We start from the raw sequence: 26,823 nt of genomic DNA, 5'->3' as shown, positions 1-26,823 counted from the left end.
GGCCTTCGATGAGCCCTGACTTAAATCCTATTGAGCATTTGTGGAAGGACCTATAGCGTGATATGGTACAGAGGCGAACTAATCCCTAATATTTGGTATCCACATGTGGGAATCCCATTAGAAGCATTAGTTAACTATACTAAATGAGTGTGTTTTTTTTTTTTTTTACCCTTAATGTGAAGGGACTTAACTCGCCCTTCAAACGTTCACTCCTTCAGGGAGAGATTAAAACGCAAAAAGCAGATATATGCTGTTTACAGGAGACCCACCTTATTGAAGCTGACTCTGCACTTGATTAGCGGGGGCTGCTGAAGGTGGATAAAGCTCTAAGGTTGTTTGGAAAAAAACATGGATACAGCAAATGACTATATCCATGTTTTCCACATAGCCTAAGGGCTTTGTCCAACTTCAGCAGCCACCGCTAATCAAATGCCGAACGATCGGTCAGTAATGATCTGTAGCACAGTGTCAGACAGTACAACAAAAGATTATTGATGTTGGAGGCCGGTATATTTGTTTGTACCCTGAATAGTAATCCATTTACCATAGTCTTGATTTACGCCCCTAATAGAAAGCAACATAGGTTTATTAGGACAGTGCTAAGATTACTTTCTTCTGTTAAGCAAGGACAACTTGTACTAGTAGTAGATTTCACATTTCCCAACATGCATTTCACCTCTGAGCAAACTGCCAAATATCTGCCTCATCTTGTAGTATCTGCTCATTGTTGTGGTAATCTGCTTCTGCTTTACATTGTAAACAATATCTTTCTATAGATTAGATAGAGATGAAACAGCTGTGTTTCCTTTCCACTATGCTGCTCAGAAGGCTCTCTGTTTTGTTTATTTGCCTCTTGGCCAGATGCTCACTGATTGGTGTGCTGTCAGTAGTGGGAGGGGTTATAAATGAGGCATTACAGTTTGCTGGCAACAGAATATACAGAGATTGTGTGACAAGAAAAAAATTTCACCTTTTGGAATGCTGTATTCCAAAATGTGTTTTTGTTTTAATTATCATTTTTTTCCGAACATGGTGATGTCATTGTGTACATTGTATAATGTACAATGTCTCTATAAACATAAAACACTATTCAAAGCTACATAACTTGTGGGCAAAAGTATGATGCGAAGAAACTCACGATTCTGAAGTATATCTTCATTTGTTCTGGTATTGTTCCCATCCATCTGTATGAAACTGTAGTAAACCAGAGCTTATGTTCCTCTACACCATGAGCTCTAAGCCAACATTGCTTCACCTACCGTGATGTTTTGTTGGCAGGGCCGTGGAAAGTTTAAAAAAAACAAACAAAAATTTTGCTTCTGGCCCCCAGGACTTGTATCTGGCTGCTTAGGGACATACCAGCCTAGGGGCATATCCTGCTGCAGGGGGCATACTATTATTACCATTAACTAACTTGGTCTTGGTGTAGTTGTCATGGGGTTAAAGGGGTATTCCCATCTCAATTAACATTAGTAAAACTTGTAGAGCTTAAGTAGAATAGTTTTACAAATGCATTAAATTAGTAAACTTAATTCCTTTTTCTGATATGCTGCTTTTTTTCTCCCATTGACAGCTAATTTTATTGCTTATTGCTTACTGCTCTTGTTGGTAGGAGATATATAATAATTATTATACACAGTGGCCTCAGGTTATGTTATTTTCAACATACAGTGGCCCTGTTTTGGACCATTGTAACTTGAGACCAGTGCAATGCTATAGTCAGGATTTGTGGAACATGTAAACAGCTAGATGATCGGCCAGTAAATGTCCATTTTATTAGTAAAACTCCTGTATTAGTGAAGTGCATGCAGTTATTGGCTGTCTAGTATCTCCTCTACAGTACAGTGTGATACTACATGCCCTGTTCTGCGGTCCATCATTGAAGGTTTTTAGAGCCTTTTATGTAGTTATGTACATTTTGCCCTTATTTCATTAAAATATGCTCTTACTTGATACAATATTCAGTATTTTAATTGTTGTCTTTTTATTCAGCATTATTCCAGGCACTCAAAAGATCTGGATACGTACATGGGGTTGCTCACATAACAACTCTGATGGAGAATACATGGCAGGACAATTGGCTGCATATGGCTACCATATAACAGGTATGAACTAAGCATTAAAAATTTATTTCCATCATATAAAGTTTTTTCGCTTTAAACTTGTGAGGGTGCAACTTTTGGAATCTCCACCAATCCTGAGAATGAAGAGCTTGCAGCATAACACTGTGGCTCCTATGTATTCCCTAAACAGCAGCGCCCACAGTATACCATTATTTTATAAGATTGGAATACACCTTTTGTATTAGATTATGAAGGCTGGGACACTCATTGGCTGAGAGGGACCCATCTAAACTAATACAGTTAAAATTGTAGGACTTGTTGAGTGAAATATTTTACCAACTTATTTAGCTAACTTGTCTCCTCCTGATATGCTGCTCTTTTCCATCCCTTGTTGAGATATTATATATATATATATATATATATATATATATATATATATATATATATATATATAATCACACACACATACAACAACCTGATTTTTAGAGTGTAATGGTGTTCAGTAACTTATACAATGAGCTCTCAACAATGGGAGGTGCATCAGACTCCCTGAGGAAGGAGATGGTGATCTCCGAAACGTGTAAGAAGACTTCTAACCTTTGCTAGCTACAGTAGTAGTGTCAATAACTGCATAGCAGTTGGAATATAAAATTTTAATCTCCCGCTGAATTGATAGCACGAGCGGTGAGTCGCCACTGGCTGGGGGTGACTGCTGCACCTAGTGCTTGGCTATTTGCCACAGCAGCCGATTCACACATGATCAACATTGGAGATAACTGGTACATCATGAACCCCCTTCAGGACAGCGCCAGAGGTAATTTACCATAACTGCACAGGACTGCTACATGGTGTAGTGATTCATTAGTGTCGTAATCTCTCTCTCCCTGCACAGCCCTGCATGGCAGCGTACTGTATTCTGTCAGGATTCTATCATGGCAGCTGCTGTCTGTTAGCAGCTAGCACTGTACCATTCATTGCTTCATCTGTTCTCTTCCATTATCAAGCAATGTATACGCTCTTTACATCTCATTGTGCTCCTTTACTATTTATCACTATATGCCACCTTGTTCAGGGTTCCACATCCAGTGAGCAGCGTAACCTGGTGGTTTTGCTCTGGTGAGGCTTATATGTACTTTCTCCTACAGCTTCTTTGGACTTATTACCACAGTAAACTGCATAGACTACATTCAGATCTCCAGATAGCAACTTAAATGGTTGAGAATGTAAATTGAAAAATATAATTAGCATCTAAATTTTTCGGCCCAACAACAAAGGTTTGTCAAGATGATTTTTCTGGCCTGAAGCCTTGTTGCACAGACTTATCGCTTGCAGCTGGCACTAGTTTGGTTACTAATGTATACCATCATTGACAAATACACACATAACAGCAGTGAGTATTCCAGTGGTGTGCATAATAACCCCACCTGATAACAGCTTGTAGCCCCTCCCTCCTCATGTAGGCATGTCCTTTGTTGTTTTACACCATCTCTCATTTAAAGGGAACCTGTCACCCCCCGTACCGGGGTGACAGGTTCCCGACCCCCCGTTAGAGACCCCCTATACTTACCTCATCCCGCCGGGTCCCGCTTCTGGATTCGGTCGGGTCCCGGAGATCTCAGCCGCTGCAGCCCGGCGCGCGCGCTGACAGATGAGTCCAACACCCATAGAGAATGACAGGAGAGTCCAGCGCTCCGTCATTCTCTATGAGCGTTGGACTCATCTCTCAGCGCGCGCGCCGGGCTGCAGTGGCTGAGATCTCCGGGACCCGACCGAATCCAGAAGCGGGACCCGGCGGGATGAGGTAAGTATAGGGGTCTCTAACGGGGGGTCGGGAGCCTGTCACCCCGGCACGGGGGGTGACAGGTTCCCTTTAAGTGAGCTTCTCCTCTGTTATCACTCCCCCCGGGTACACTGGCCTCTCTGCAGCACAGTACACTTGCAGTGATGCATAGCCCCAACATCGCTCATGTGGCCCAGCGCTGGGGGAGGGAGGTACTCTTGTGGATGGAGGCAGGATGCTGCCTGCAGCCACGAGTGGTTGGCAGAGCGGGAAGCCAATAGCTGGCTCCCGCTATGCCAGTGCTACAGGAGCACTGATTGGTTAAAAAAAAAATAAAATAATTTTCAGCAGCAACCAATCCAAATTCCTGGAAGCTCTCCTTATGTACATCAGGAAAACAGTCAGGAATTCCTGATGCTGCCATAGACTACTTTGGTGGCATCTGTGTGAGAATACCTGACGAAAATCGTGACTTATTTTTCAAACGGACACCCTGCTGGAAAAATCCTGAAGGGTGTCTGTCACTAGTTATGGGGAACTTTGGGAACATAGCAGGGAAAGAGGCCAGCTGCTAATAAAGACTTTATTCAAGTCATTTTTTAAGCCAAAGCCAGGGATGGATTTGAAAAGAGGAGAAATCTCAGTCCTTCCTTTGACTTGTTACCTGTTTATAGTCTGTTCCTGGCTTTGGCTTCAAAAAACTGTCAGATTTTGTAAAATCACCCTTAGGCTACATTCACATGATCTGAGAAGTAGGTACACTGCTGTCTGAACGATCAATGTACTATTGCCCATCCCTGTGTTACATCAGGAAAACATCTGTACGGTGTATTATGTGCTACTGCATTGATTTGTATTTTTTTTTGTAATTATTTTTTTTTTTTAAATACCTAATACTGTTTACCAGTTGTACATAAGACCAGCCCCAGTCCTTGATGGCTAAAACCCTGATCAGATTGTTTCTAGCATTTGTTTCAATACAGGTGCAACCTATTTGATATAATAAGTGTAGTAATTCCTGAAGTTACTGTGTTTATCATGCAGTACTAGACATTACCACGTGGTGGCAGCAGAGGATAACATAATGATTGGGTACTCTTTTTCCCTGAATGAAAGGGAAACATTACCATTTTCATAGTACCATTTTATTCTTTTTCTCATAAGCAGATACTTGCTCTTCTATAGAAATAGAAGTTGTTAATGTATTACAAGTAGGATTAAAAAGGAAGCTAATACTCCTGTGATTATTACCTATTGATATAGCTCATATAATAGATCCCCTCCTTCTGCATTTTCCCTCTGCATGGGATATAGCATACTCAAAACACTGTATTATAGAAGTCAGTGAGTCCTTTTCAGATTACAGGATTTAAGGCCTGTTGTCCCGCTGCTAGCCGCAGACCCCTGGCTACAGGTGGGACCATGAATGTGCATCTGAAGCTGTCTGCAGCCTGAGGGAAGAGTATGGACCCCTGCATTCAAGATTGGGGATCCTGGCTCCAACACACATCTGAAGTCCGTATGGATGTGTGTGCCCGTAACCGCAGACCTCGAAGATCCACACAATCAGTGAATGTGTTAAAGGGGCCTTACGGTCCATGTGGCTTCAGTGAGGCTCCTTAAACACAGTTGTTAAATCTGTAGGCCAGTGCACACTACTTTAGATACCGGGTCCATTCCTTTGCCTAGACCACAAAAATCTATTAATTGTGTTTGATGATCCTAGCTACGTGGTAAGTAAACAAACCCACTGCTCGTGAGGGATCACTATGAAAAGTTCCACCCCCATTTTTCAGCATTACTGCTATCTGTCAGGACCCATACCTAAATTATTGAGGATATTGATAAACTCCAATATACTGAAACGTGTAGAACCTTTTAGGTGAGGAGGGAAAGGACCTCTGCAGTAAGACTAAAACTTGTCTCTGTGACATGTCAAGTTTTTTTTATTTTAACAGTGGCTATTTAAGTGCTAGACAGTAATATTTACAATGTTAACCATTATAGTTCAATACATTTACACCCTGCAGAAACGCACCTTCAACAAAGGTGATGGGTTTTCACAGGCCTTGTTACTTCTGCATACCAGATGGTATAGTGAAGAACATGTGTTGTGTGCTGCGAACATTAGGGGAATTTATTATCTTTGTATAGCGGGTTTCCAGCTGGCAAAAGTGGCTGGAGCTTATTGGGAGGGGAATGAGGCCTATTGTGGGCCAGCGGATTTAAAGGGGTACTCTGGGCTAGGGGGTAGTTTCCGTGTTTGGTGTGGAGGGGGTGGATATAGACACCACCGGTCACTTACCTTCCCGGGTTCAGCGCTGGATCCCGGATTGCACCGCCTGGTTGTCCCATCCTGCTGCCGCTTCCTGGTCTGAGCTTTGGCTTGAGACGTGACGTCTCAAGGCAGCTCAGCCATTCAGCGACCGAGGAGGGACCCCGCTACCACCACTGAATGGCTGAGCTGCCTTGAGACCTGACGTCTCAAGCTGCAACTCGGGCCAAGAAGAGGCAGTAGGACGGGGCAGCGCGATCCGGGACCCGGCGCTGTAAACGGGGAGGTAAGTGACCGGCAGCATTTATATTCACCCCCTCCCTAACCATACACGAAAAATACCCCTAGCCCGGAGTACCACTTTAACATAACTTAAGAGGCTGCCACATATTCTTTGAGCTTACTTGACAAATTGTGGTCTTATTAAACTCCTCCCCTTGTGTCTAACTTTTCAGACACACCAATATCTGAAACAGACCTGCCACATGTAAACATATGCCTATTGTGTTCTATAAAATAATGTTGAATGTCATTACATAATGCTCACTTTTTGCCTATGACTGAATGGGACTGTATCTTTGTTGTACAGATCTGTAATCTGGCACTCATAACCTGCTAGGGGTCCCTTCTGTACCTTCCATGTGCCTGGTCATGAGATTCTACAAAAAACTGTGTGTGTATGGGGGGGGGGGGGGGGGGGGGAATTAATAGCTCACGTCATGTTACAAGAGGTAATCTAGACTTCATGTAATAGGATGTTGATCCAGGGATTTTTCTCCTTGTGATGGGACAGTTGCCTTATCTGCCTCGGGAGAGTTTTTCTCTCAAACAGCGCAGTAGAGTTATAGGTTGAACTTAATGGACTCTTGTGTTTGTTTGTTTTTTTTTTCAACCTTATTAACACTGATTCTATTCAACTATACAGTGTACATCTGAGGTATAGTGAAACCTTGGACTGTGAACATAATTCCCTCCGGGAACATACTTGTAATTCTAATGACTTAATTGGAACACAGAGAATTTGTTCCACAAAAAAAAAAATAAAGTAGGTAAGGTGTTCTGTATCAGAAAAAACACTGTACCATAAATAAGAGTTAAATCGGTTAACTCCGTCCACACACACCCCGGGTGGCGGCAAACCTGCTGATGCTGGCTGCCTTGAGCAGCTATCAGTGAAGGGGTTAATTTAGGGGTCAGGTTTTTACTGAACGCTTTTTTAGAGTGTAGTTGACTATGCAGTTCCAATCAGCAAATGTAAAATTACCTAATGGAAGCCAAGAGGACACTTTCAGTCTCTGTTGGGTGAATAGGGGCCTGTGATTCACGTGACATACATCACAAGTGATTTCACATGATATACATTAATTGTAGACTGCAGTATAAATGTACTCTGTATAAGATGTGATCTGTGCAGGACTACCCTTATACAGTTCCTGATGTATGCAGTAATTATTGTATCATGATTTTCGGCCCATTAGTAGCTCAGTACCACATTTATACCTGTAGGGGGAGCTGTTTCTTCATTTTTGCTTCTATGTAATACTGCTGAACCATGATTTTGTATAAAATTTCAGGCTGATAAAGAATGTAATTATGTTTCATTAGTTCTGTATATCAGAGGTATTTGGTTTACTCTAAGGAATAGGACATTTTGTCAAATTAAAGTGTCTGTTTTAGTAAATAGTTTTGTTTTTTTCATTGATATATTGGTTAGATATTCTATATAGAGGTGTGTGTAAATGTGTGTATTTCCCTACATGCAGTGCTTTTCTATGTGTCTGTGAGCTGTTCACAGGCAGGTACAAACACTCCTTTCTTCAAAAAAACAAAACACATGTTTAAACCTTTTTTACAAACATTCATTCATAAGAATTACAGTTGTCTGGCCGTTCTATCCAATCAGAGTCCTGCAATCGCTCTTTCCTAGCCTGTCGTAAGCTGAGCATGAAACGTGTGTGCCATCCTGTGCCACTTTCTTCTCCATGTTTGTTACTTTAGGGCATTTGCTTATTTGTCCTTTCCTTTATATAATCTGCATGGACTTGGATCACAGTAGTCTTGGTCCTTTGTCCACTTATTTAAGTTACAGCTTGCTTAATAATTCATGAAAATTCCTTAGATTTGTCGTAAAACCTGATCAATTGTACTGTTATAAAAATCCCTGTGATTCTTGAGGGGGAAGAGAGTCTCCAGAAAGAAATCTGACTATATCTTACTTGTCATCTAGTTAGTCAAAAGTAAAATTACCTGGTGTATAGGCCCCTAGTTCACTGAGCCCCTGTATATATACTTGTAGACAACTAGTTACAACTAGATGATGACGTTAATTAATGAAGTCCTAAATGTGTGTATTTAACTAGAATATAGAAGAAACATAGAAAAAGACAGCCTAGTCCATCTAGTCCACCATTATATTTCCTTTATTATCTTAAAAGGGTTGGCCACTTTATAGTAAAATTGCTCAGTGTACAGTATTAGTAAGTGTACTCACTGTATATACTGACAGCAGCTCCCTGTGTACCTCATGGAGCTACAATCAGACTCCCCTCCTCCAGGCTGGGCTGCCCTGCTCTGTGGTAGTTTGGTCCATAAGATTGCCGACATGGAGGAGCATGTGACCAGGCCCCGACCCCCCCATTGTCCACCACTGAGCCTGTATATATCTATGGAGGACACAGGGGACAGGGCCTGGTCACATGCTCCTCCATGTCAGCCATTTTATGGACAGAAACAAAACCGAGCAGGGCAGCCCAGCCTGGAGAAGGGGAGTCTGATTTTAGCTCTATGAGGTACACAGGGAGCTGCTTTCAGTATATACAGTGAGCACACTTACTAATACTTTGTACTGACCTATTTGACTATAAAGTGGCCAACCCCTTTAAAATAGCTAGTTTAACCCAGGTTTAAATTCAGTTACTGTAGACTTACCTACTGCATCTGACAGAAGTTTGCTCCAAACATCTACTTTTTCTTTTAACCCTTTCATGACCGAGCCCATTTCCATCTTTGCACTCTTGTTCTTTCTTCCTAATGTTTAAAAAGCCATATTGCTTGCATTTTTCAACTGTACAGACCTATATGATCCTTTATTTTTTGTGACACCAGTTGTACTTTGCAATGACAGACTTAATTTTTTTCCATTTTTTTTCCTCCCCCCCCCCCCCCCCCACCATTATTGTTCATAGGCATTAATGCAGCATATATGTACTGCATTTATCGATGTTATCTAGGCTCCGCCTGAAATAATTGATGAGCCAGGGACCGCAACAATGGCTGCAAGCATGACTGATCAGCTTGACGCAGTTGCATTTCCACTGGATCACTACAGACTTTTAAGTCATTCAAATGCCGATGTCCGTTTTGATTGCGTTGAGACTGGTAATAATGGCGGCACGGTACAGAGCTGGCTCAAGTCCTTAGGTGACATAACCTTGATGTCACCAGCTGCATGGCCTGTCAGAACTGAGTGATTCCTGCAGGGGGTGGCTATATAGAGCAGTCCCAGTGGGGATGACTGTTGTCAGATGCCAGAAGACCTCATCCTGTTCTTGGAGGCAGAAGTTTTCTGCTTTTGACTGGGAAACCTTGGGTGGGGAAAAAAAAAGTGCTGTACCAGGATTGGGCCCCTAGAGGTGCTGTGAGCCCAAGCACTTGCTTACTAAGCCGGTTGAGTGCTGATACTCGATGTGATATGTGAAAAGCAAAAGGAAATAACGGTCAGTCCTCCAAATGTCCACATAGTAAAGTTTTTAAAGCCCCGGGGCCACAAGAGGAGCAAACGAGCGCTGTCAGCGTTCCTCTCTCGCTCCCCCCCCCCCCCCCCCCCCACTCCAGATTTAAGACCCTTTTACATGGGCTGATTATGGCTAATGAGCATTTCTAGAAAGGCACGCACACAACATAATCATGAAGGGCCTTACATCTCTCTGTAAACTGGAAATGTGTGGCAGAAAACAATGCATGTTAATTGCGGTATAAATGAATGCTGTCATTGTTTGCATCCTGGCTATGCCATTTATCGTAGCTTAAAGAGCATAAAGACAAGGCAAGCAAGTTCTGATCCGCTGGCCGCCTGCAGCTTCTTCATCAGCAACCGTGGCTGAATACTTACATGTTCATGCTTCCTGGTGTCATCCTGACCTCTTCTCGCAGCTATCGCTGACACATCTCTGCAGTGACTGGTCAGCCAGCCAATCACTGATTTAAATGGGGCAGAGCTGTGGACAAGGATTCGCTGAGCAGTCTGTCCCTTCAGAGATGGCCTGAGAAGCATAAGCTAATAGTGAGAAAAATCGAGGATGGCACCAGGGAGCGTGAACAGGCAAGTATTACTTATTTTCTATATACTGTTTCATCAGCTGCTTAACACGCATAACCTATTAAATGGTGCGATGCGTGATCGGCGGGTAATGATTTTTAAACCTTCTGGAAAACAATGATCAGCTGATAGGCTCATCGTCTGTTTTTGTTTTATTACAGTGTTATCTGCCCAATTTCTTCCTGATTAGACAATCGCCCCATGTAATAGGGCCCTAAGAGAAAGGCAATTTGGTAATTTCAATGCTAAGTTTTGTTCAAAGGTGATAAAACATTAATTTTAGACTTGTAAGAGTTCATGGGAATACTGTTTTTTTTCTCAGTACTTGTTTGAAAATGGCTAATCAGTTTCCTTTTTTTTTTCTTGCACACTGCTCTACATAAAGCTATTTGGCTTTCCCAATGGTGTGTTTACACAGAGATTTATCTGACAGATGTTTTAAGCCAAAGCCAGGAACAGACTATGGACAGTGAACAGGTCATAAAGGAAAGACTGAGATTTCTCCTCTTCTCAAATCCATTCCTGGCTTTGGCTTCAAAAATCTGTCAGATAAATCTGTAAACACGCCATAAGGCCTAATGCACTTATCTGTAACTATCCCTGTAGCTGCTGACCCGCAGGTACAGCTTATGTGCATACCTGTCCACGTGTGCATGGACCCCTTCAGGATAGGTGATTCAAGTCGCAACCACAATGGTCTGCTCCTATTGTGTTTTTGGTTTTTTTTTTGTCACCCCTTTCTGAAAGGATCACTCCCCCACCTCACCAACACAGACCTGTAACATGTACAGGTGTCTATGGGTCCATAGAAAGAAATCCACTAATGCAGACAAAAAAGACAGATATGTGAAAGTGGCCTAGTAGTATGAACTGGCTCCTGTTAAAGGAGAAGCCCGGCCAAAATTATTTTTTGATTTCTAATGTACATTAATTATGGGAAATGCACATAAAGGGCTATTTCCCTTAATTTAGTAGGTCATGGAGTGTTAGAATTCTCTCAGATAGTGATGTCATGACCCAGGGTGTAATTCCGTCTATATGTAGAAGTCTATGGGACTTTATTGTTTCTATGGATGTCTATGTAAAGTAATGGAATGTAGTGAACAGTGTGCTTTATGGAATGAATACATTTAATGGAATACTTTGGGGAGCAAGTGTCCTTGCTCCCCAAAGTATTCTATAAATGTATTCAATCAGTACATTAGGAGGGCACCGAGCAGGGAGGGAGCCCCCTGCTGGACACTCCATAGGAATTACACCCTGGGTCGTGACGTCACTGTATCTGAGAGAATTCTAACACTCCATGATCTACTAAATTAAGGGAAATAGCCCTATAAGTACATTTCCCATAATTAATGTACATTAGAAATAGAGAGTTCTCCTTTAAATAAATGCCACTGTATAGACTCTTGTGTGGTTACAAAATTGGCAAGTCCTGCCATATATTTATGCCATGAAGGGCCATTCATGCCTCCATATTATTATGGTTGTGTGAATTGCCCCTGACTAAGGGCCTATGGGTAAGAAATGCATCCTTTAATTTTATGAGGATTACATGAAAGTAAATTTTACAAGGCATTCTTTTAACACACTGGAGATGTATCAATTCATCCGTAATCTGGTAACTTTCTCCGTATGCCATATTTTTCAGTGTATTTACACAAAAAAATTAGATGAATTATGTTTGAATTAATAATTAAAACAACAAATGGGCCCCCATATAAGAATGAGAAATCAGATATTCACACTCCTCACTGTTCTGCTGTTTTCAAATGCAGCAGAGGACAACTCTAGAAAAACTACCCTCTTTAAATGTAAACCTATGTTTTTTTTTTCCATGGTTATAGTGCGCTACAAAAACATGGCCACTTTCTTCCAGAGACTGCACCATTCTTCTCCAGTTTGGGTGTGGGCTTTGCAATTTATGGTGTGTTTACACAAAGAGGTTATCCGACAAATCAGATTATCTGATTTTTGAAGCCAAAGCCAGGAATGGGTTTTGAAAGAGGCAAAATCCCAGTCTTTGCTCTATGACCTGTTACTTGTTTATAGTCTGTTCCTGGCTTTTGATTAAAAAAAGTCATTATGATTGGCTTATTAACAGTTAACGTGAATGGATCTTAATTGCAAACCACACCTGAACTGGAGACTAGAGTGGCACTGTCATGAGGCCAAGTTGGTGAGATGTCTACCACATACATATATGTAAAGGAGTCCAAGTGCTGTATTTAATAGTTACATTCCTGCATTGTGTTGTCACCCATGGATTACATTAAAGCAGGCACATGGGGGAATAGTAAAAGGCTATATCCCTCAAACATTATCAGAAATGCTTGTACATTTGAAATGTTTTATTTTGCATAATGCATCAGTTTAGACCTAAAATCTTTTTAATCCCACAACCCCTTTACTACTTTAATATTGGTTCTTTTTTTATATTGTGTTTTATCTTTTTGAGACTTCAAAAAGTTTGTGTATGCAATTTAGAAAAAGTTTCAGATTTTCCTTCTGATTGTTTTACAAGGCAGATTGCAGCAATGGTGCCACAATGTTCTCCTGCCTCACTCAGCAGACCAAAACCAGATGACGTCCTTCCTGCACATGCTTCCTGAGCAGAATATTACAAAGCACTTTCTTGCGTTTCTCCACTTCTGTAAACTATGCACTGTGCATCTTTGTCATGTGTTTTTTTTTTTTTTTTTTTTTTTTTTTTTTTTTTTAACATTATGGACAATTATTGATTTTTCAAATCTTTTTTAAATTTTTTTTCCCTTGCTAAATCGATCCCTTTTTGTACCTATTCCTACTTTTCTTTACAGTAACTAGAGATGAGCGAACTGTTCGGACTTTTGGTCCGAAAGCATTTCGCGCTCTCGTCATGCCTGTGATCCTGGACGCATAGTTGCGCTCCCGGGAATATGCGGCCAGGATATTCTGGGAATCAATGTTGAAATCCCTGGAATATCCTGGCCGCATATTCGCGGGATCGCAACTATGCGGCCGGGATCACAGGTATGACGAGAGAGCAGCGATGCCGTCGGACCAAAAGTCTGACGCTCTGCTCATCTCTAACAGTAACCCCCTAGCTGCCAGTGTTTGTATGAATATCACAAGGGCCGGCACACTGTACATGGAGAAGACTGCTACAGTATATATGGACACTGCACTGTCAGGGCCCGTTCACACTACGGAATCTGTGCCAAAATTCCATGCAGAACAGCCCCCCCACCGACTCTGAACCGAATCCTGTCTTCCATCAGTTTGAATGGGATAAAAGGCATATATATAGAGAAAGATAGAGATATTTGCACTTTTATTATTATTTTAACCTGGCATTTACATTCTGTAAATTTTCATTGACCTCGGGCTGTGTGTTTAGGCTGGCTGGCTGGATCTACAACTACATACGTGGGCAGCAGTTATAGCAGGCAGTACTAAACACATTAGAATTAATTTGTATGTATTTGAATGCATATAATGGGTTTGTTGTTCTCATTGGTTCTTGATAACCTGGAGAGTGGACAATGTAAACCATTGTAATCCATACATTTTACTACCACCTGCTGAATCAGCCAGGGCTGCTGACCTGAAATGAATGCACTTGCTTAGTATTATTGCTGTGTGCCTAGGCCCAGACAGCAATCTTTCATTTTGACGCCTGTGTAGTCAGAGTAAATTAATGTCTGCAAACTAAACACTTCCAGGCTAAATATTGTGCACAGTGTGGTTCCTTAGAAAGAACCCAAAATTCACATTTACTTTCTGTGTTTCTGTACTGATTGCTACCCGCCAAGGAAAGCAAAAAACACTGCAATCAATTTCAAACTATTCTTATATCTGTATTCATAGGGTGTTGCTTCCTTTATTTTATTTGTCCTTCTTTCTCTGCTCTTTTGGTGGTATGGCAGCAGAGTTGACCACATAATGCTCTTGCAACTCTTTCCTAGTGGTTCCAGGCAGTTTTGCAGTCATAAGCCCTGTGTGGCACTAAACCAGAGCAAGGGGGCAGGTGTGTCTACCACTGCCAACCAAGAGAACAATGTAGGATGTGCTATCTTGGACACAAAGGGGTTATCCAGCGCTACAAAAACATGGCTACTTTTCCCCCTCTCTTGTCTCCAGACTGGGTGGGTTTGGAACTCTGTTCCATTGAAGTAAATGGAGCTTAATTGCAAACAACACCTGACCTGGAGACAAGAGCGGGGCAAAAGTGGCCATGTTTTTGTAGCAATGGATAACTCCTTTAACGCTGTGTGTAAAAACATCCGGTGCAGACAAGGAGGGGCGTAATAAAGTGTACTTAAAGTGACACTGTCACCTCCTTTGTGCATTTTTACATCTCTACACAGGTGTAAAGGTTAAATTTAGCGTTTTTCATACCTTTTTTTGTGTATCATACGTCATGGCGCTTGTTCAAGTAAAAAGTCATCTTTTATTAACTGCAGATTGAGTTAAGTGGGCAAGGCCTTGCGGCATTAGCGCCACTTAGCCCCACCCACAACGCCACAGTTGGCCCCGCCCCCTTGCCCGCCATTGGAACAGGCTGGTCAACAGGTCTAGACCCCACCCCCTTTACGTTGGCCAACCAATGGGCGTCAAGGGGGCGGGGCCAATGGCGCTAATGCCGCAAGGCCACGCCCACTTAATACAATCTGCAGTTGATAAAAGATGACTTTTTACTTGAACAAGCACCATGACGTATGATATAAAGTAAGTTATGAAAAACACTCAATTTACCCTTTACACCTGTGTAGAGATGTCAGAATGCACAAAGGGGGTGACAGTGTCACTTTAACCATCTTAATTATTGCTCCTGGACCCTTACTGGCCTCCTATAGTTCTTGCTCCTGCAAAGTCACGACCCGACTGATGGATTGCCTGCTCAGCCAGTCAGTGACTGGGGCAGGACACTGCTGCAGTCCCTGACTAGCTGAGTGGACAATCCATTAGCCAGCTCAGGTACTCTTACCAGAGTGGTGACGTAGCACTTGTACTGGTGAGACAGGTAAATTTACTTTCACTATACTTCTGGTCTTGATTGTTCCCATTTTGCTTACTTCTTTGACGACCCGCTTCCCCATTAAGCTCTATGATTGGCTTCTGGGATGAGCAATTGTACTTTGTAAAGACAGACTTCATTTTTCCATAAAATATGCTGTGAAGCCGGGGAAAAATTATTTGCGTGGTAAAATTGAAAAAAAAAACAAAAAAAACAACAAGAAACTGTTTTCATTTTGGGGGTTTCATGTTTACTCCGTTCTCACCATGGTAAAACTGACATGTTTTTCATGTTCCTCATATCAGTACGATTACAACGATAGGCAACTTTTATAACCTTTATTTTATTTGACTGCTTTAAAAGAAAAAAAAAAAAATTTAAATAAACTAAATGTGTTGAAAAATCTGCCTGTTACATCCTCATTTTTTAGTCTATGGGGTTAGTTGAGGTGTCCATTTATTTATTTATTTATTTATTTATTTATTTTTGCACCATGATCTGTACTTTCTATCGGTAGCTTGCTTGAGTATATGCAACTTTTTGTTCACTTTTTTTTATTGCAATTTTTCTGGATTTGATGTGATCAATCCAGCCACTAGACCGCTAGGGATGGTGTTTTATAGCCATTTAAATGCTTTGACAGCTGCACTTTAAAAATGGTTGAATAGCTGGGCAAGGCAATTGACCTTCTTTGAACCCCCTACCTGCTCCTGGGACGTGATGGGGTGGGAAGCGGTTATAGGGTTATATACACAACTGTGCTATAATATATATATATATATATAATATATATATAATTATATAATTTAGCACAGTTGTGTTCATATGGTTCCCAGCTGCACACTAAAGAGATACTGTGCAGCCTCGACTGCATCGGTAGTTTTACATTGGGGGAAAAAAGGTATATTATTCCGGCATGCAAGGCCGGGAGAGGGGCAGCAACTAGTCATCTGGCCACGGAGCTGCACGTGATTTTTCACTGCTCTTTACCTGCCAGTGCGCTATGCAGGGATGATTGACATGCAGGGAGACTTATTAGTTAGTGGCCTTTCTGCCCTTCCAGTCATCCCCGCAGAGAGCTGTGACTAGTTATGGATGGCTTCCTGCCCAAATGACTAGTTGCCACCCCTCTTTTGGCCTTACACCTTTTTTCCCCCGATTGATTCAGTTTAAAGAGGATGAACCATCAGGTACGTCCTCTTTAATCTGACCCTTGGATAGAACGGCACCATCATGGGGAAGCTGGTGCCGCGGTCCATTTTTTTTTTTTTTTTTTTCTTTTTAACCGCAGCCCAGTTCCCGTGTACGGCGCCGTTCTATGCACGGGTACCTGGCCGGGGCTAAAGCACGGTCCTCTGCACTGGCTTTCCCTCCGCAGCACACTGACTGGATGACCCCGGGAGATGCCGGGAGGCTCTGAAGCAAGCAGGAGCCTGAAGCAGGTGATATATGCTCCAGGGCTGCCCCCGGCCCGGAGCATACATTACCTGCTTGGCGCTGCGGCTGAGTGAAGCTCCCGACTCCCGTCGCTCCTCATCAGCCGATCTTTTAAAACTGTTTTTATTAAGTTTTAGACAAAAAAGAACATTAACAGTAATTGTGTTCCATGCGAGGCAAACAAATGAAGGCCAGCTCAACACAGTAAGCGTCCCGTGGGACGATGCTGAGGAGGAATCAGAGAGTGTGATATGTTCATAGCATTGGCCCACCTGGCCAATGTAGGAAGCTGGGCTGAACAAGTTATAGGTTTCCATCCTGAGAGATAAGCCAGGCAGGTCACATTGCACACATTGCATGTCTTAGCATCAAGTGAATGGAACCGAACACATGTGTAACTAGAGAAATGAAACAAAACAAAACCAAAAACAAACAAAAAATAATAGTATTTTATGGGGAGGGGGAGGGAGAGGAAGAATGCCCGTGGGTCTCCTGTGCTCCGGAGGTGACTGCTCTCATGCATTGTTGGAGTCAATTGGTGGGTCATTAGCCATTGTCCGGTGGAGGTACCAGGTTGTCTGGTAAAAGGTACGCCTTATTTGCACTTGGATTCTCGTGGGTAGCGTGGTGATGAAACTTTCCCATACCAAGAAGAATCTTTTCACCCTGTGTTCTTTCAATATTGCTGCTTCCACCCAGTCCATTCGGAAAATAAATGAGAGTTTATCAAGAAACAATTTCCGTGATGGTGGCTGCGGCGAGATCCACACTTGCAGGATTGCCTTGCATGCTGCTGCGGACAACAGGTGTAAGAGTTTGCGTGGGCCCCACTCACATTTGTATTGTTTGGGGTCTGTCCATCCAAAAATCCCCACTGTGCGTTGTATGGGACAAAAGACACCAGGAGAGTCAGTGCAAAACATTCCACGATTCTCCAGAATCCTTGAATAGTGGGACAATGCCATTAACAGTGTGGGACAATGCCATAATCAGCTTCCGGGGTCCCGCATTTAAAGCATACAGAAGTGGGGAATATACCCATTTTATGTCCGCGTTTTGGAGAGATGTAGGAGCGGTGGAGCACTCGCAGTGTCATCTTCATGTATCGTGCTGCAGGTAATGTTTTTACTGAGTATTCTAACATGGCGAGGAGGTAAGGCACTGTCAGTTCCGGAAACTCTTGAAGCCATTGAGGCAATACCGTCTTTTGTGTGGCATAGTCCAGGGAGGAGTGGAAATAGCTATACGTATGGCTTACTTGTCGTTTGGCGACTGTAGGCCGTTTCAGAACCGTGTGAAATGTGAGGTCCCATTCCTCCGGCAAAATGTCTGAGGTATCTGCGAAGGAAGCTCACTGCTTGCAGGTACGCAAACTGAGGAAAAGTAATTTTGGGATATTTGTCTCGTAACTCTTGTAGCGTCAGGGGCGTTTTGGTCGAAACGTTGAGTAGGTAGTAAATGGAGGTGAGACCCTTTTTGTGACATGTCTTCAATATCGGGTGAAGGTGACCGTCTTGAAAGTCAGGGTTGCCTGTCGGGGTAACAAATAATGAGTGGGTTGGCTGCAATTGTAGCAATATTCTAATTTTGTGCCAGGATCTCCAGGTAGATGTTAACAACGGGTTGTCTTTGGCCCCAGGGGGCAAGTCCGTGTATGCGGCATGTAATAAGTTGGGTAAAGAGTATGGGAGGGCCATGTGACTTTCCGTCTGTAGGTCTGTATGAACCGTGGTGTGTTGAATCCAATCTCGTATTACCCGGAATTGGGAGGCCAAGTTCTACGCACGAATGTTCGGGAGGTTCAATCCTCCATGCAGTTTGGTTTGCTGTAAGATATGGTAGGCTATTTTTGATTTTTTTTTTTTGAGCCCCAAATGATAGTTCTGTATAAAAAGTTTATTCGTTTGTCGTCTGAGGGCCTAAGGTGTATCGGTAGGGATTGGAAGAGATACGATAATTTCGGCACCTCCACCATTTTCAGTAAATTGGCTCTACCCATAAAGGTGATAGGAAACTTTTTCCAGACACTAAGTGAGGCCTCTAAGCTTTTGATATAAGTGTTTATATTAGTAGAGTATAGTTTGGCCTTGGATCTAGGTATGATCACTCCAAGGTAGGATATGGAGGATGGATTCCATTGGAGTGGAATATCAGCAGTCCACAGAGGACGGGTTGGTCCCTTGAGCAGGAGAGCCTCACATTTGTCCATGTTTAGGGTATAACCCGCTAATTTCCCCATTGCTTTAAGGTCTGTCAGTACTGCTGAAAGAGATTGTCTGGGGTTCCGTAGAGCAAGCAGTACGTCGTCGGCAAATGCCATGACTTTTTTTATTTTTTGGCGGCCTATCAGGACACCTGGGTAAAGAGGTGAGGATTCGATGTGTCTAAGCAAGGGGTCTATGGTGATGTTGAAATGGAGAGGTATTTTTCCCGTTAACTGTCAGGGTAGTGGTGGCTTGGTCGTTAAGCGTCTGTACAAGAGATAGAAAGGTCTGTCCGAAGTTACGTCTAATAAGTGTGGCGTATAGAAAGGCCCACGCGACCTTGTCAAAGGCCTTTTCGGCGTCAAGACTTAGGAGCATGGTCGGGGGCTGGTTTTTGTCTAAGGCCTGAACTGTGACTGCTATAGCCTTTCTGATGTTCATCGTGGAGTGTCTGTTAGCTAAAAAGCCTTGCTGGGACGTGGTTAGGATGGAGGGCAGTATTAGCTGGAGTCTAGTGGCCAGGAGTTTTGTAAAAATCTTGTAGTCTTGATTCAGTAGTGCTATGGGGTGATAGGATTGGGGCAGTGTCACGTCTTTCTTGGGTTTGGGTAGTAAAATAGCTCTTGAGTCTGTGAAGTTCGTCACCGTCACGTTTTGTTTATAAATGAGATTGTATAGTTGGGTGAGATAAGGGACTGTCTCCTGAGTCAGGATCTTGTAATATTCTCCTGTAAGTCCATCCGGACCGGGAGTTTTGTTGCTGGGTAGTGATTTGATTATGTCCCTGACCTCCGCTTCCGTTATGTCTTCCTCAAGTAAGGCTTTATGTGTGGGTGTAAGGCTAGGTAGGGACAGAGTCGAGAAAAGAGTGAATGGCGTGCGAGTCCGATGGGGGGGGGGGCGCTGTAGAGATCCTCATAGTAGTTGTATAATAGCGTTTCTATTTGTGAGTCTCCTGAAACAAGTTGACCTGTGGTCGGATCTCTAAGGGAAAGGATAGTGTGGCGGGTGCGGGTTGGTCTTGTTAGTTTGGCCAGGAGAGACCCAGTTTTGTTGCCCCACCTATAGTATCTATTCTGAATAGAGGATATATGCCAGTGGGCCTGGGTTTGCAAGAACGTGTCTAAGAGGGAGCGAGCATCCGATAGGTTCTGTTTAGTCTGCGGCGTAGGAGTTTCGGTGTTGTGCGTCACGTAAGGAGCTGTGGAGTGACTGAAATTGGCTAGTTTCGCGCTTTTTTTTTTTGTGTTTCAAATAACTAATGATATGGCCTCGGATGACTGGTTTGGATGCCATCCACAACAGTGGGACATCATCGGTGTGTGCCATGTTATCATCCACGTAATCAGCCCATTGTGTTTGCAAGTAGGTCTGGAAGTCCGGAGAGGAGGCCAGGTAATTAGGGAACTTCCATATTCTTGATTTTTGGAAAGGGGGGGGGGGCAATTCTAGGGTTAGGCTCGTAGGGCCATGGTCTGAGATCGTAATCTGGTGGATGAGGGAGGCCCCGGCAGCGGGGAAAAGAGAGGATGTCATGAGGACATAGTCGATTCTGGAGAAGGTGTCGTGGACTCTACAATGGTAGGTGTATTCCCTGTCTAATGGGTGATGCAATCTCCACGGGTCGCAGAGGTCCAGTTGGGCAAGGGCTGTCCGTAAGGGGGGAGGGGGAGGCGTCTGGGAAATTGTGCAGTGTGATCTGTCTAGGTCTGGTTGTAGAGACTGGTTAAAGTCGCCCACCATTATGAGAGTGTGGAGGGGCCTGGCTAGCAAATATTGCAAGAGTGTTGAGTAGAAGTCTTGGTTGGGCGCTGTGGGAGCGTAAACTTTAAGTAGTGTATAGGCTTGGCCCGTTATGTGTACATCCAGGCATAGAAATCGGCCATTAGGGTCCTCGTAGCTAGAGTCTATGGTATAAGAAACTGATTTACTGAATAGTATCGCCACTCCTCTACGTTTGGAGGTGTACGATGCCGATATACAGCTGTCTAACCATGGAGCCTTCAAAGTGGGGTGATCGTCCCGCTTCCAATGAGTTTCTTGTAGGAAAGTTATGTCAGCTTTCAGTCGTTTTAAGTGTGTAAGAACTTTAGAGCGCTTTATGGGGGTATTCAAACCTGCCACATTCCAGAACACAAAGTTGAATTCTGTTGGTGTGTTGTACGTGAGAGCAGTGTGTGTAGTTATGGTACTCATCCCACTCCGCTGGTATGGTGTCTTCTAATCCAGATGAGTACAGGTGGTGGTGATCCGTTCCTATCCCAGCGAGTAGGCGGTGTCACCAAGCTTGTGGAGCACTGTGGAGTAGGAGACCCACGGGCAGGGGAAGGGAGGGGGCAACTGAATGAGGGAAGAGAAAAAAAAAACAGAACAAGAACATGAGGCCACCTAGAACAAATCACAAAAAAACTAATGTGACCACATGAACAATAAAAGTAACTTAAGTTGGGGGCACCCCCGGAGTCTTTTCAGAAGCGTTCATTGCTACAGTAGGCTGTCAAATCCAGTGAATCAGTTGTCCAACGGGACGTTGAAGTGTCGGCCTGCCTGGGCAGGGTCATCAAAGATCATGGTGCGGTCGTTTACCGTTACCCTCAGTTTGGCTTGGTATTGGAGCTGGAATTTGTGACGGTGGTCCAGAAGGTATTTGCAGATTGGAGAGAATGCTTGTCTTCTTTGCGTCACTGCGGGTGAGTAATCTTGAAAGATTAGGATGTTATGGTCTCGTACCCTCAGGGAGTGTTGTCTTTTGAAGGCCCGGAGGATGTCGTCTTTCATGTGAAAATGGAAGAACCGTGCTATGACTTGTCTGGGACGGTTTTGTTGATCCCTGCGTTCCGGCCCAATTCTGTGTATTCGCTCAGTTAGGAGAGTAGGCAGTTCCATGTCTAGTTCCAGGGCCGCTGTGATTTTAGTTGTAATGAGTTGTTTGAGGTCCTCCCCCCTGACGGTTTCTGGTATACCAACAAATCTGAGATTATTGCGACAGCTTCTATTTTCCAAGTCGTCTAGTTTGGCTTGAAGGGATTGAACAGTGTCTTCCTGAGTGTTAGTTCTGCCCTGTAACATGGCAAGCGCCCCCTCGGCATCTACAACTCGCGTTTCCAAATCCTTTATTTTTTGGGCATTGCTGTTAATTTGTGCCAGGGCTGTGTTGATGGAAGCGTGCAATAAGTCCAGTCGTTTGTCCAGTTGTGGCAGTATCAGCCGGGAGACCTCTTGGGCCACTGAGGCAGCCTGGGAGGAGGTTGAGGGCGTGCGAGGCGCTCTTTGGCTGAGGGGGGGTGGAGATGGTTCTGTCTCCTGAGAGACGCTCATCCTCCAAAGCATTGGATGCCATCTGTGTGTTCGAGGGCGTTTTAGGGAGGGCCTTGTTCTTCTTGTTATTTGCTTTAGAAGAAGAGGACTGGTCAGTTTTGACAGTGCGTAGAGACTTGTTCATTGGTCCCTGAGAGGTGGTGAGAAATTTGTCCATGACAGGTGTGACCAAGTCACCAGGGGAAGCTTTGACCTGTGAAATGGGCAATACTCCGGGGTAGGCACCCTAATACAGTCACATCGGGTTTACATAGTCACTCAAATGGATAAACGGTGGCAGGTGGTATACAATGTGGTGGGAAGGTTGGTCCCGCCACCCAGTGAGGCGTCTTCGGTATAGCCGTGGGGCTTGTAGAAAAGCAGATTCAAGTGACCGCTTATGTCTGTGGGATACAGACAGCTTAGAGATAAGACGGGAGTGATCAAGTCGCTTGGTATAGTAGAGTGGATGAGTAGTAAATGTCACAAGCTGCAATGGTCGGTCTTATGCTGCCACCCAGTGGACCTCCTGAGAAAGTCTCGTGCCCCGAATCAATGTCACAACTGTGGAAACGTCCAGGCAATGTCAGGTAATGTACAGTATGTTTCTGGTTGTGCTATTTATGCTGGATGATAGTAGGTCCTGTGGCAGCCCGACAGTGAATTGGAGGGTAGTGAAGTTTGTGTTATTTGGTAGGTTTATTTACAAGCAAAGGATGAAAGTGCACTGTTTATATGGAGAAAGCACCAGGCTTTGTATGTAGTGGTGGTAATGCTGTTGCTGCCACCTAGTGGCCGTTCCTGGGAATAGCCGGCAATATAGGAGATAATAGAGATGTTGCAGTGCTTGCTGTGAGTAACTTTTTGTAGCTGGAATTGGTGCGCAGAAATTGGCAATATTTCTGGGGGGATGTGATGACTTGAAATCCGCACCAGTCAATTAGTGTAACACTGAGAGGGAGGTGGGGCTGTGCTCCTTGCAGTCACCACACATGGGGCAAGATGGCTGCGTCAGATAGCGCGGGTGTAGCAGGGCCGTTGAGCGGCTCACAGCGCCAGCAAGAGGGGGGCTAGTGGTTTGCTTTATCCCCTCATTGGTGTCTCATATCAGTAAGCCGCCCCAGGGGGATGTGTGTGCGGCGCGGGGACGCCAGCCGGTGCCGAGGCAGTCAGTGACTACGTTGGTGCAGCGGCACCTGGCGGCTGTGATCCTCCACAGTACCTCCCTCCGTCCTGCGCTCCAGGTGAGAAGTGCGGCTCTGCAGTGGCCGCGGCGGTCCGGTCCTCTGGAACGGCCTGCGATGCACGTGGGAACCTGGTAAGATGGCGCCGGGGACCTGATCTCCTCAGCCGCGTTCCTGTGCGGGTCCCGCCGGCGTGACCCCGATCGGGTCAGACTTGGTGGCCGTGTGTGTCTCGGTCTGCTCGTCACCTAAGGGTGCTGAGGTGGCAGTTTTAGCGGTGCACTTTGCCTTAGGGAGCCGTTGTTTTGGGCAAGCAGCCGGAACTCCTGTAAAATGCGGCCACCCATGGTGTCCCGCCCACCGGAAGTCCTCGACTCCTCATCAGCCAATCTATATATACATATTTTTTTTTTTTAAGTTGCCTAATAATTCTGCACAGTAATAGTTATCTGCACAAAAAGATATCCTCCTAAGATCTAGCCAGATCTATAAAAAAAAAACAAAAAAAAACACCACTGTAACTTCCAAAAATATTAAGGTTTGATATTTGAGTCTTTTTTGGGTTGATTGAGAACATAGTTGTTCAATAATAAAAAGAATCCTGTGGTATTTTAAAGTGTTAATTTTCTTTTGCTAGAAGCACTTTTTTACTCTGAACTTTCCTCCTTTGACATGGTACAATGGTTGTCAATGGCTTCGCTCTTTGGAAAAGAACCCTAGCAACTAGCAGATGCTTATTATTTATCTAGCCTATTAGAATCTGTAATCAGCTTTGTGGATTTTTTTGTGTCGATGAGCAGATGTCTAAAGATTGATTATTTAATTTTTGCCCCCCCTTAACCATTGTGAACTTTGCTGTGTCTCTCTCCCATATCTGTGTTTGCTAGAACCTCAGTGTTTTACTGTTTAACCACTGTGCATTTTATGAATTTTAAACTTTGTAAAGTCAGTAAATCAATGCTTTGTCTTTATTTATCTTTTATTTGCACAAAGAGAAGAAAGAATCTTGTTGAAAATGAAGTTGGGGGTTCACCATCTGTTCTTTTTTTTTTTTTTTTTCCTATTTTTTTTTGTGATAAGAAATAAGCTACGCAAACACCACCAAAAGTGAGATAAAACTTTGGTCTCTGTGTAAGGGGCTAGTATATTTCTCAGTCATTACACAGTCTGGACAGAAGTCCCCTTATATTTGAGGGGGGCAGATGCAGGTTTTTTTTTTTTTTTCTTTTTTACCTTGTCTGTCATGCTAGCTGGAATGCTTTGCTTTAGACTTTTTAAAAAGGTCCATAACGCGTAACTTTTTTTTTTTCTTACTGTATTTATTGTCCGTAACTAGCATTGCATTGACTTCTGTGTGTGTTGTATGGTCTGTATATACTTTCATGATTTCTAGCTCTGTGTTCTCAGCCTTAGGGCCCTATTCCACCGGAAAATTATCGTTAAATCGTTCGAATTTAAACGATAATCGTTCGGTTGAAATGCAGTTAACGATTAACGACTGAACGAGAAATCGTTGATCGCTTTATAAGACCTGGACCTATTTTTATCGTTGCATGTTCGCAAATTGTTCACATTGAATAAGACGTCGTTCGCAATAGAACGAACGCAATAGCGAAGAAACAACGATCGCAATTACGATCATAAGTAACGATTATCGTTCCATGGAAATGAGCGTTTTCAGGTCTTTCGCAATAGCGGTCGTTTGAGATAATGATTATGCAAACGATAATCGTTCGGTGGAATAGGGCCCTTAGTCATCACCACTCTGCCTGTGATTTCTTTACTACTTATGAGGTCACATTGAAGATCTGTTTCCTGTTCCACTAATCATGTGGTTGGGGTAGGTGTCTCTCCCACTGGGCCACCTACAAGGCTTTTGCTTTCCAAAGTCATGCTGCCCTTTCTGCTACAGCTTCTACAGAGCTCCAATATTAACTTTGCCTACATGGGCATGGCCAAAATGTGGGATGCCAGCCAGCCCATGGGATGGACACCTGCCCCACCCACCTGATGACTCCACCTGTAATCCTATTCAGTGGATGGAACAGCAAATATTGAACATGACCTCACAGGAAGTAAAGAAAACACAAGCAGAGTGCTCATGTGACTAAACCTGAGAAACCAAGATGAGCTAGAAATAAACATTAACCCCTTCAAGACCAAGCCTATTTGCACCTAAAAGACCAGGCTCATTTTTCAAAATCTGACCTGTCTCACTTTATGCGCTTATAGCTCAGTGATGCTTTAACGTATGCTAGCGATTCTGAGATTGTGGGGTTTTTTTTCCCCGTCACATATGGCACTTTATATTAGTGGCAAAATTTGGTCACTACTTTGTGTTTTTTGTGAAAAACATCAAAATATCATGAAAAATAAAAAAAAATTGCATTTTATGAACTTTGAAGTTCCCTACTTATAAAAAAAAGTCGGATCACATAAATTAGTTACAAAGTCACATTTTCGATATGTCCTCTTTATTCTGGCTTCATTTCATAAACATATTTTACTTTTTTAGGGTGTTACGGGGCTTAGAAATTTATCAGCAAATTACCACATTATCGTGAAAGTTTCCAAAACTGATTTTTTTAAGGACCAGTTCTTTAAGTTGATTTAGGAGGTTTGTATACTGGAAACCCCCATAAGTGACCCCATTTTGGAAACTACACACCTTAAAGAATTAATCTAGGGGTATAATGAGCTTTTTAACCCTACAGGAGCTGGAGGAAAGTATTCACCATTAGGCAGTAAAAAAATGAAAAATGAAAATTTTCCAATAATATATATGTTTAGATTAAAGTTTCTCATTTTCAAAAGGAACATGAGAGAAAAAGCACCCCAAAATTTGTAACGCAGGTTCTCTTGAGTACTACGGTACCCCATATGTGGGCGTAAACCACTGTATGGGCACACAGCGGGGCTCAGAAGGAAGGGAGCGCCAATTAACTTTTCCATTGCAGATTTTGGTGAAGAAGTTTCCGAGCGCCAGGTGCATTTGCAGAGCCCCTGTAGTGTCAGCAGAGAGAAAAAAAACCCATAAGTCACCCCATTTTGGAAAGTACACCCCTCAAAGAATTCATCTTGGGGTAGGATGAGCATTTTGACCCCACAGGTGTTAGAGGAAAGTATTCAAAATTAGACAGTAAAAATGAAAAACTGTTTGTTTAGTTTGAAATTTCTCAATTTCAAGAGGAACAAGAGAAAAAAAGTACCCCAAAATATGTAACGCAGGTTCTCCTGAATAAAAAGGTACCTCATATGTGGGCATA

At 43.3% G+C, this 26,823-nt stretch overlaps 1 protein-coding gene across 1 annotated transcript in view; it reads left to right on the top strand.

Annotated features, from left to right (window-relative positions):
- The window catches only part of CDKAL1 (CDK5 regulatory subunit associated protein 1 like 1), a 679,847-nt gene that overhangs the window by 14,624 nt on the left and 638,400 nt on the right, over positions 1-26,823 (top strand). The window contains 1 exon segment of the mRNA XM_069957933.1: positions 1,993-2,105. Within this exon segment, the coding sequence (XP_069814034.1) occupies positions 1,993-2,105 (113 nt within the window).

Source organism: Dendropsophus ebraccatus, chromosome 2 (genome assembly GCF_027789765.1).
Source record: "Dendropsophus ebraccatus isolate aDenEbr1 chromosome 2, aDenEbr1.pat, whole genome shotgun sequence".
Lineage (NCBI taxonomy): Eukaryota > Metazoa > Chordata > Amphibia > Anura > Hylidae > Dendropsophus > Dendropsophus ebraccatus.
The sequence above is the reverse complement of the archived record's forward strand: the minus strand, read 5'-3'. Positions and strand labels throughout refer to the sequence as shown.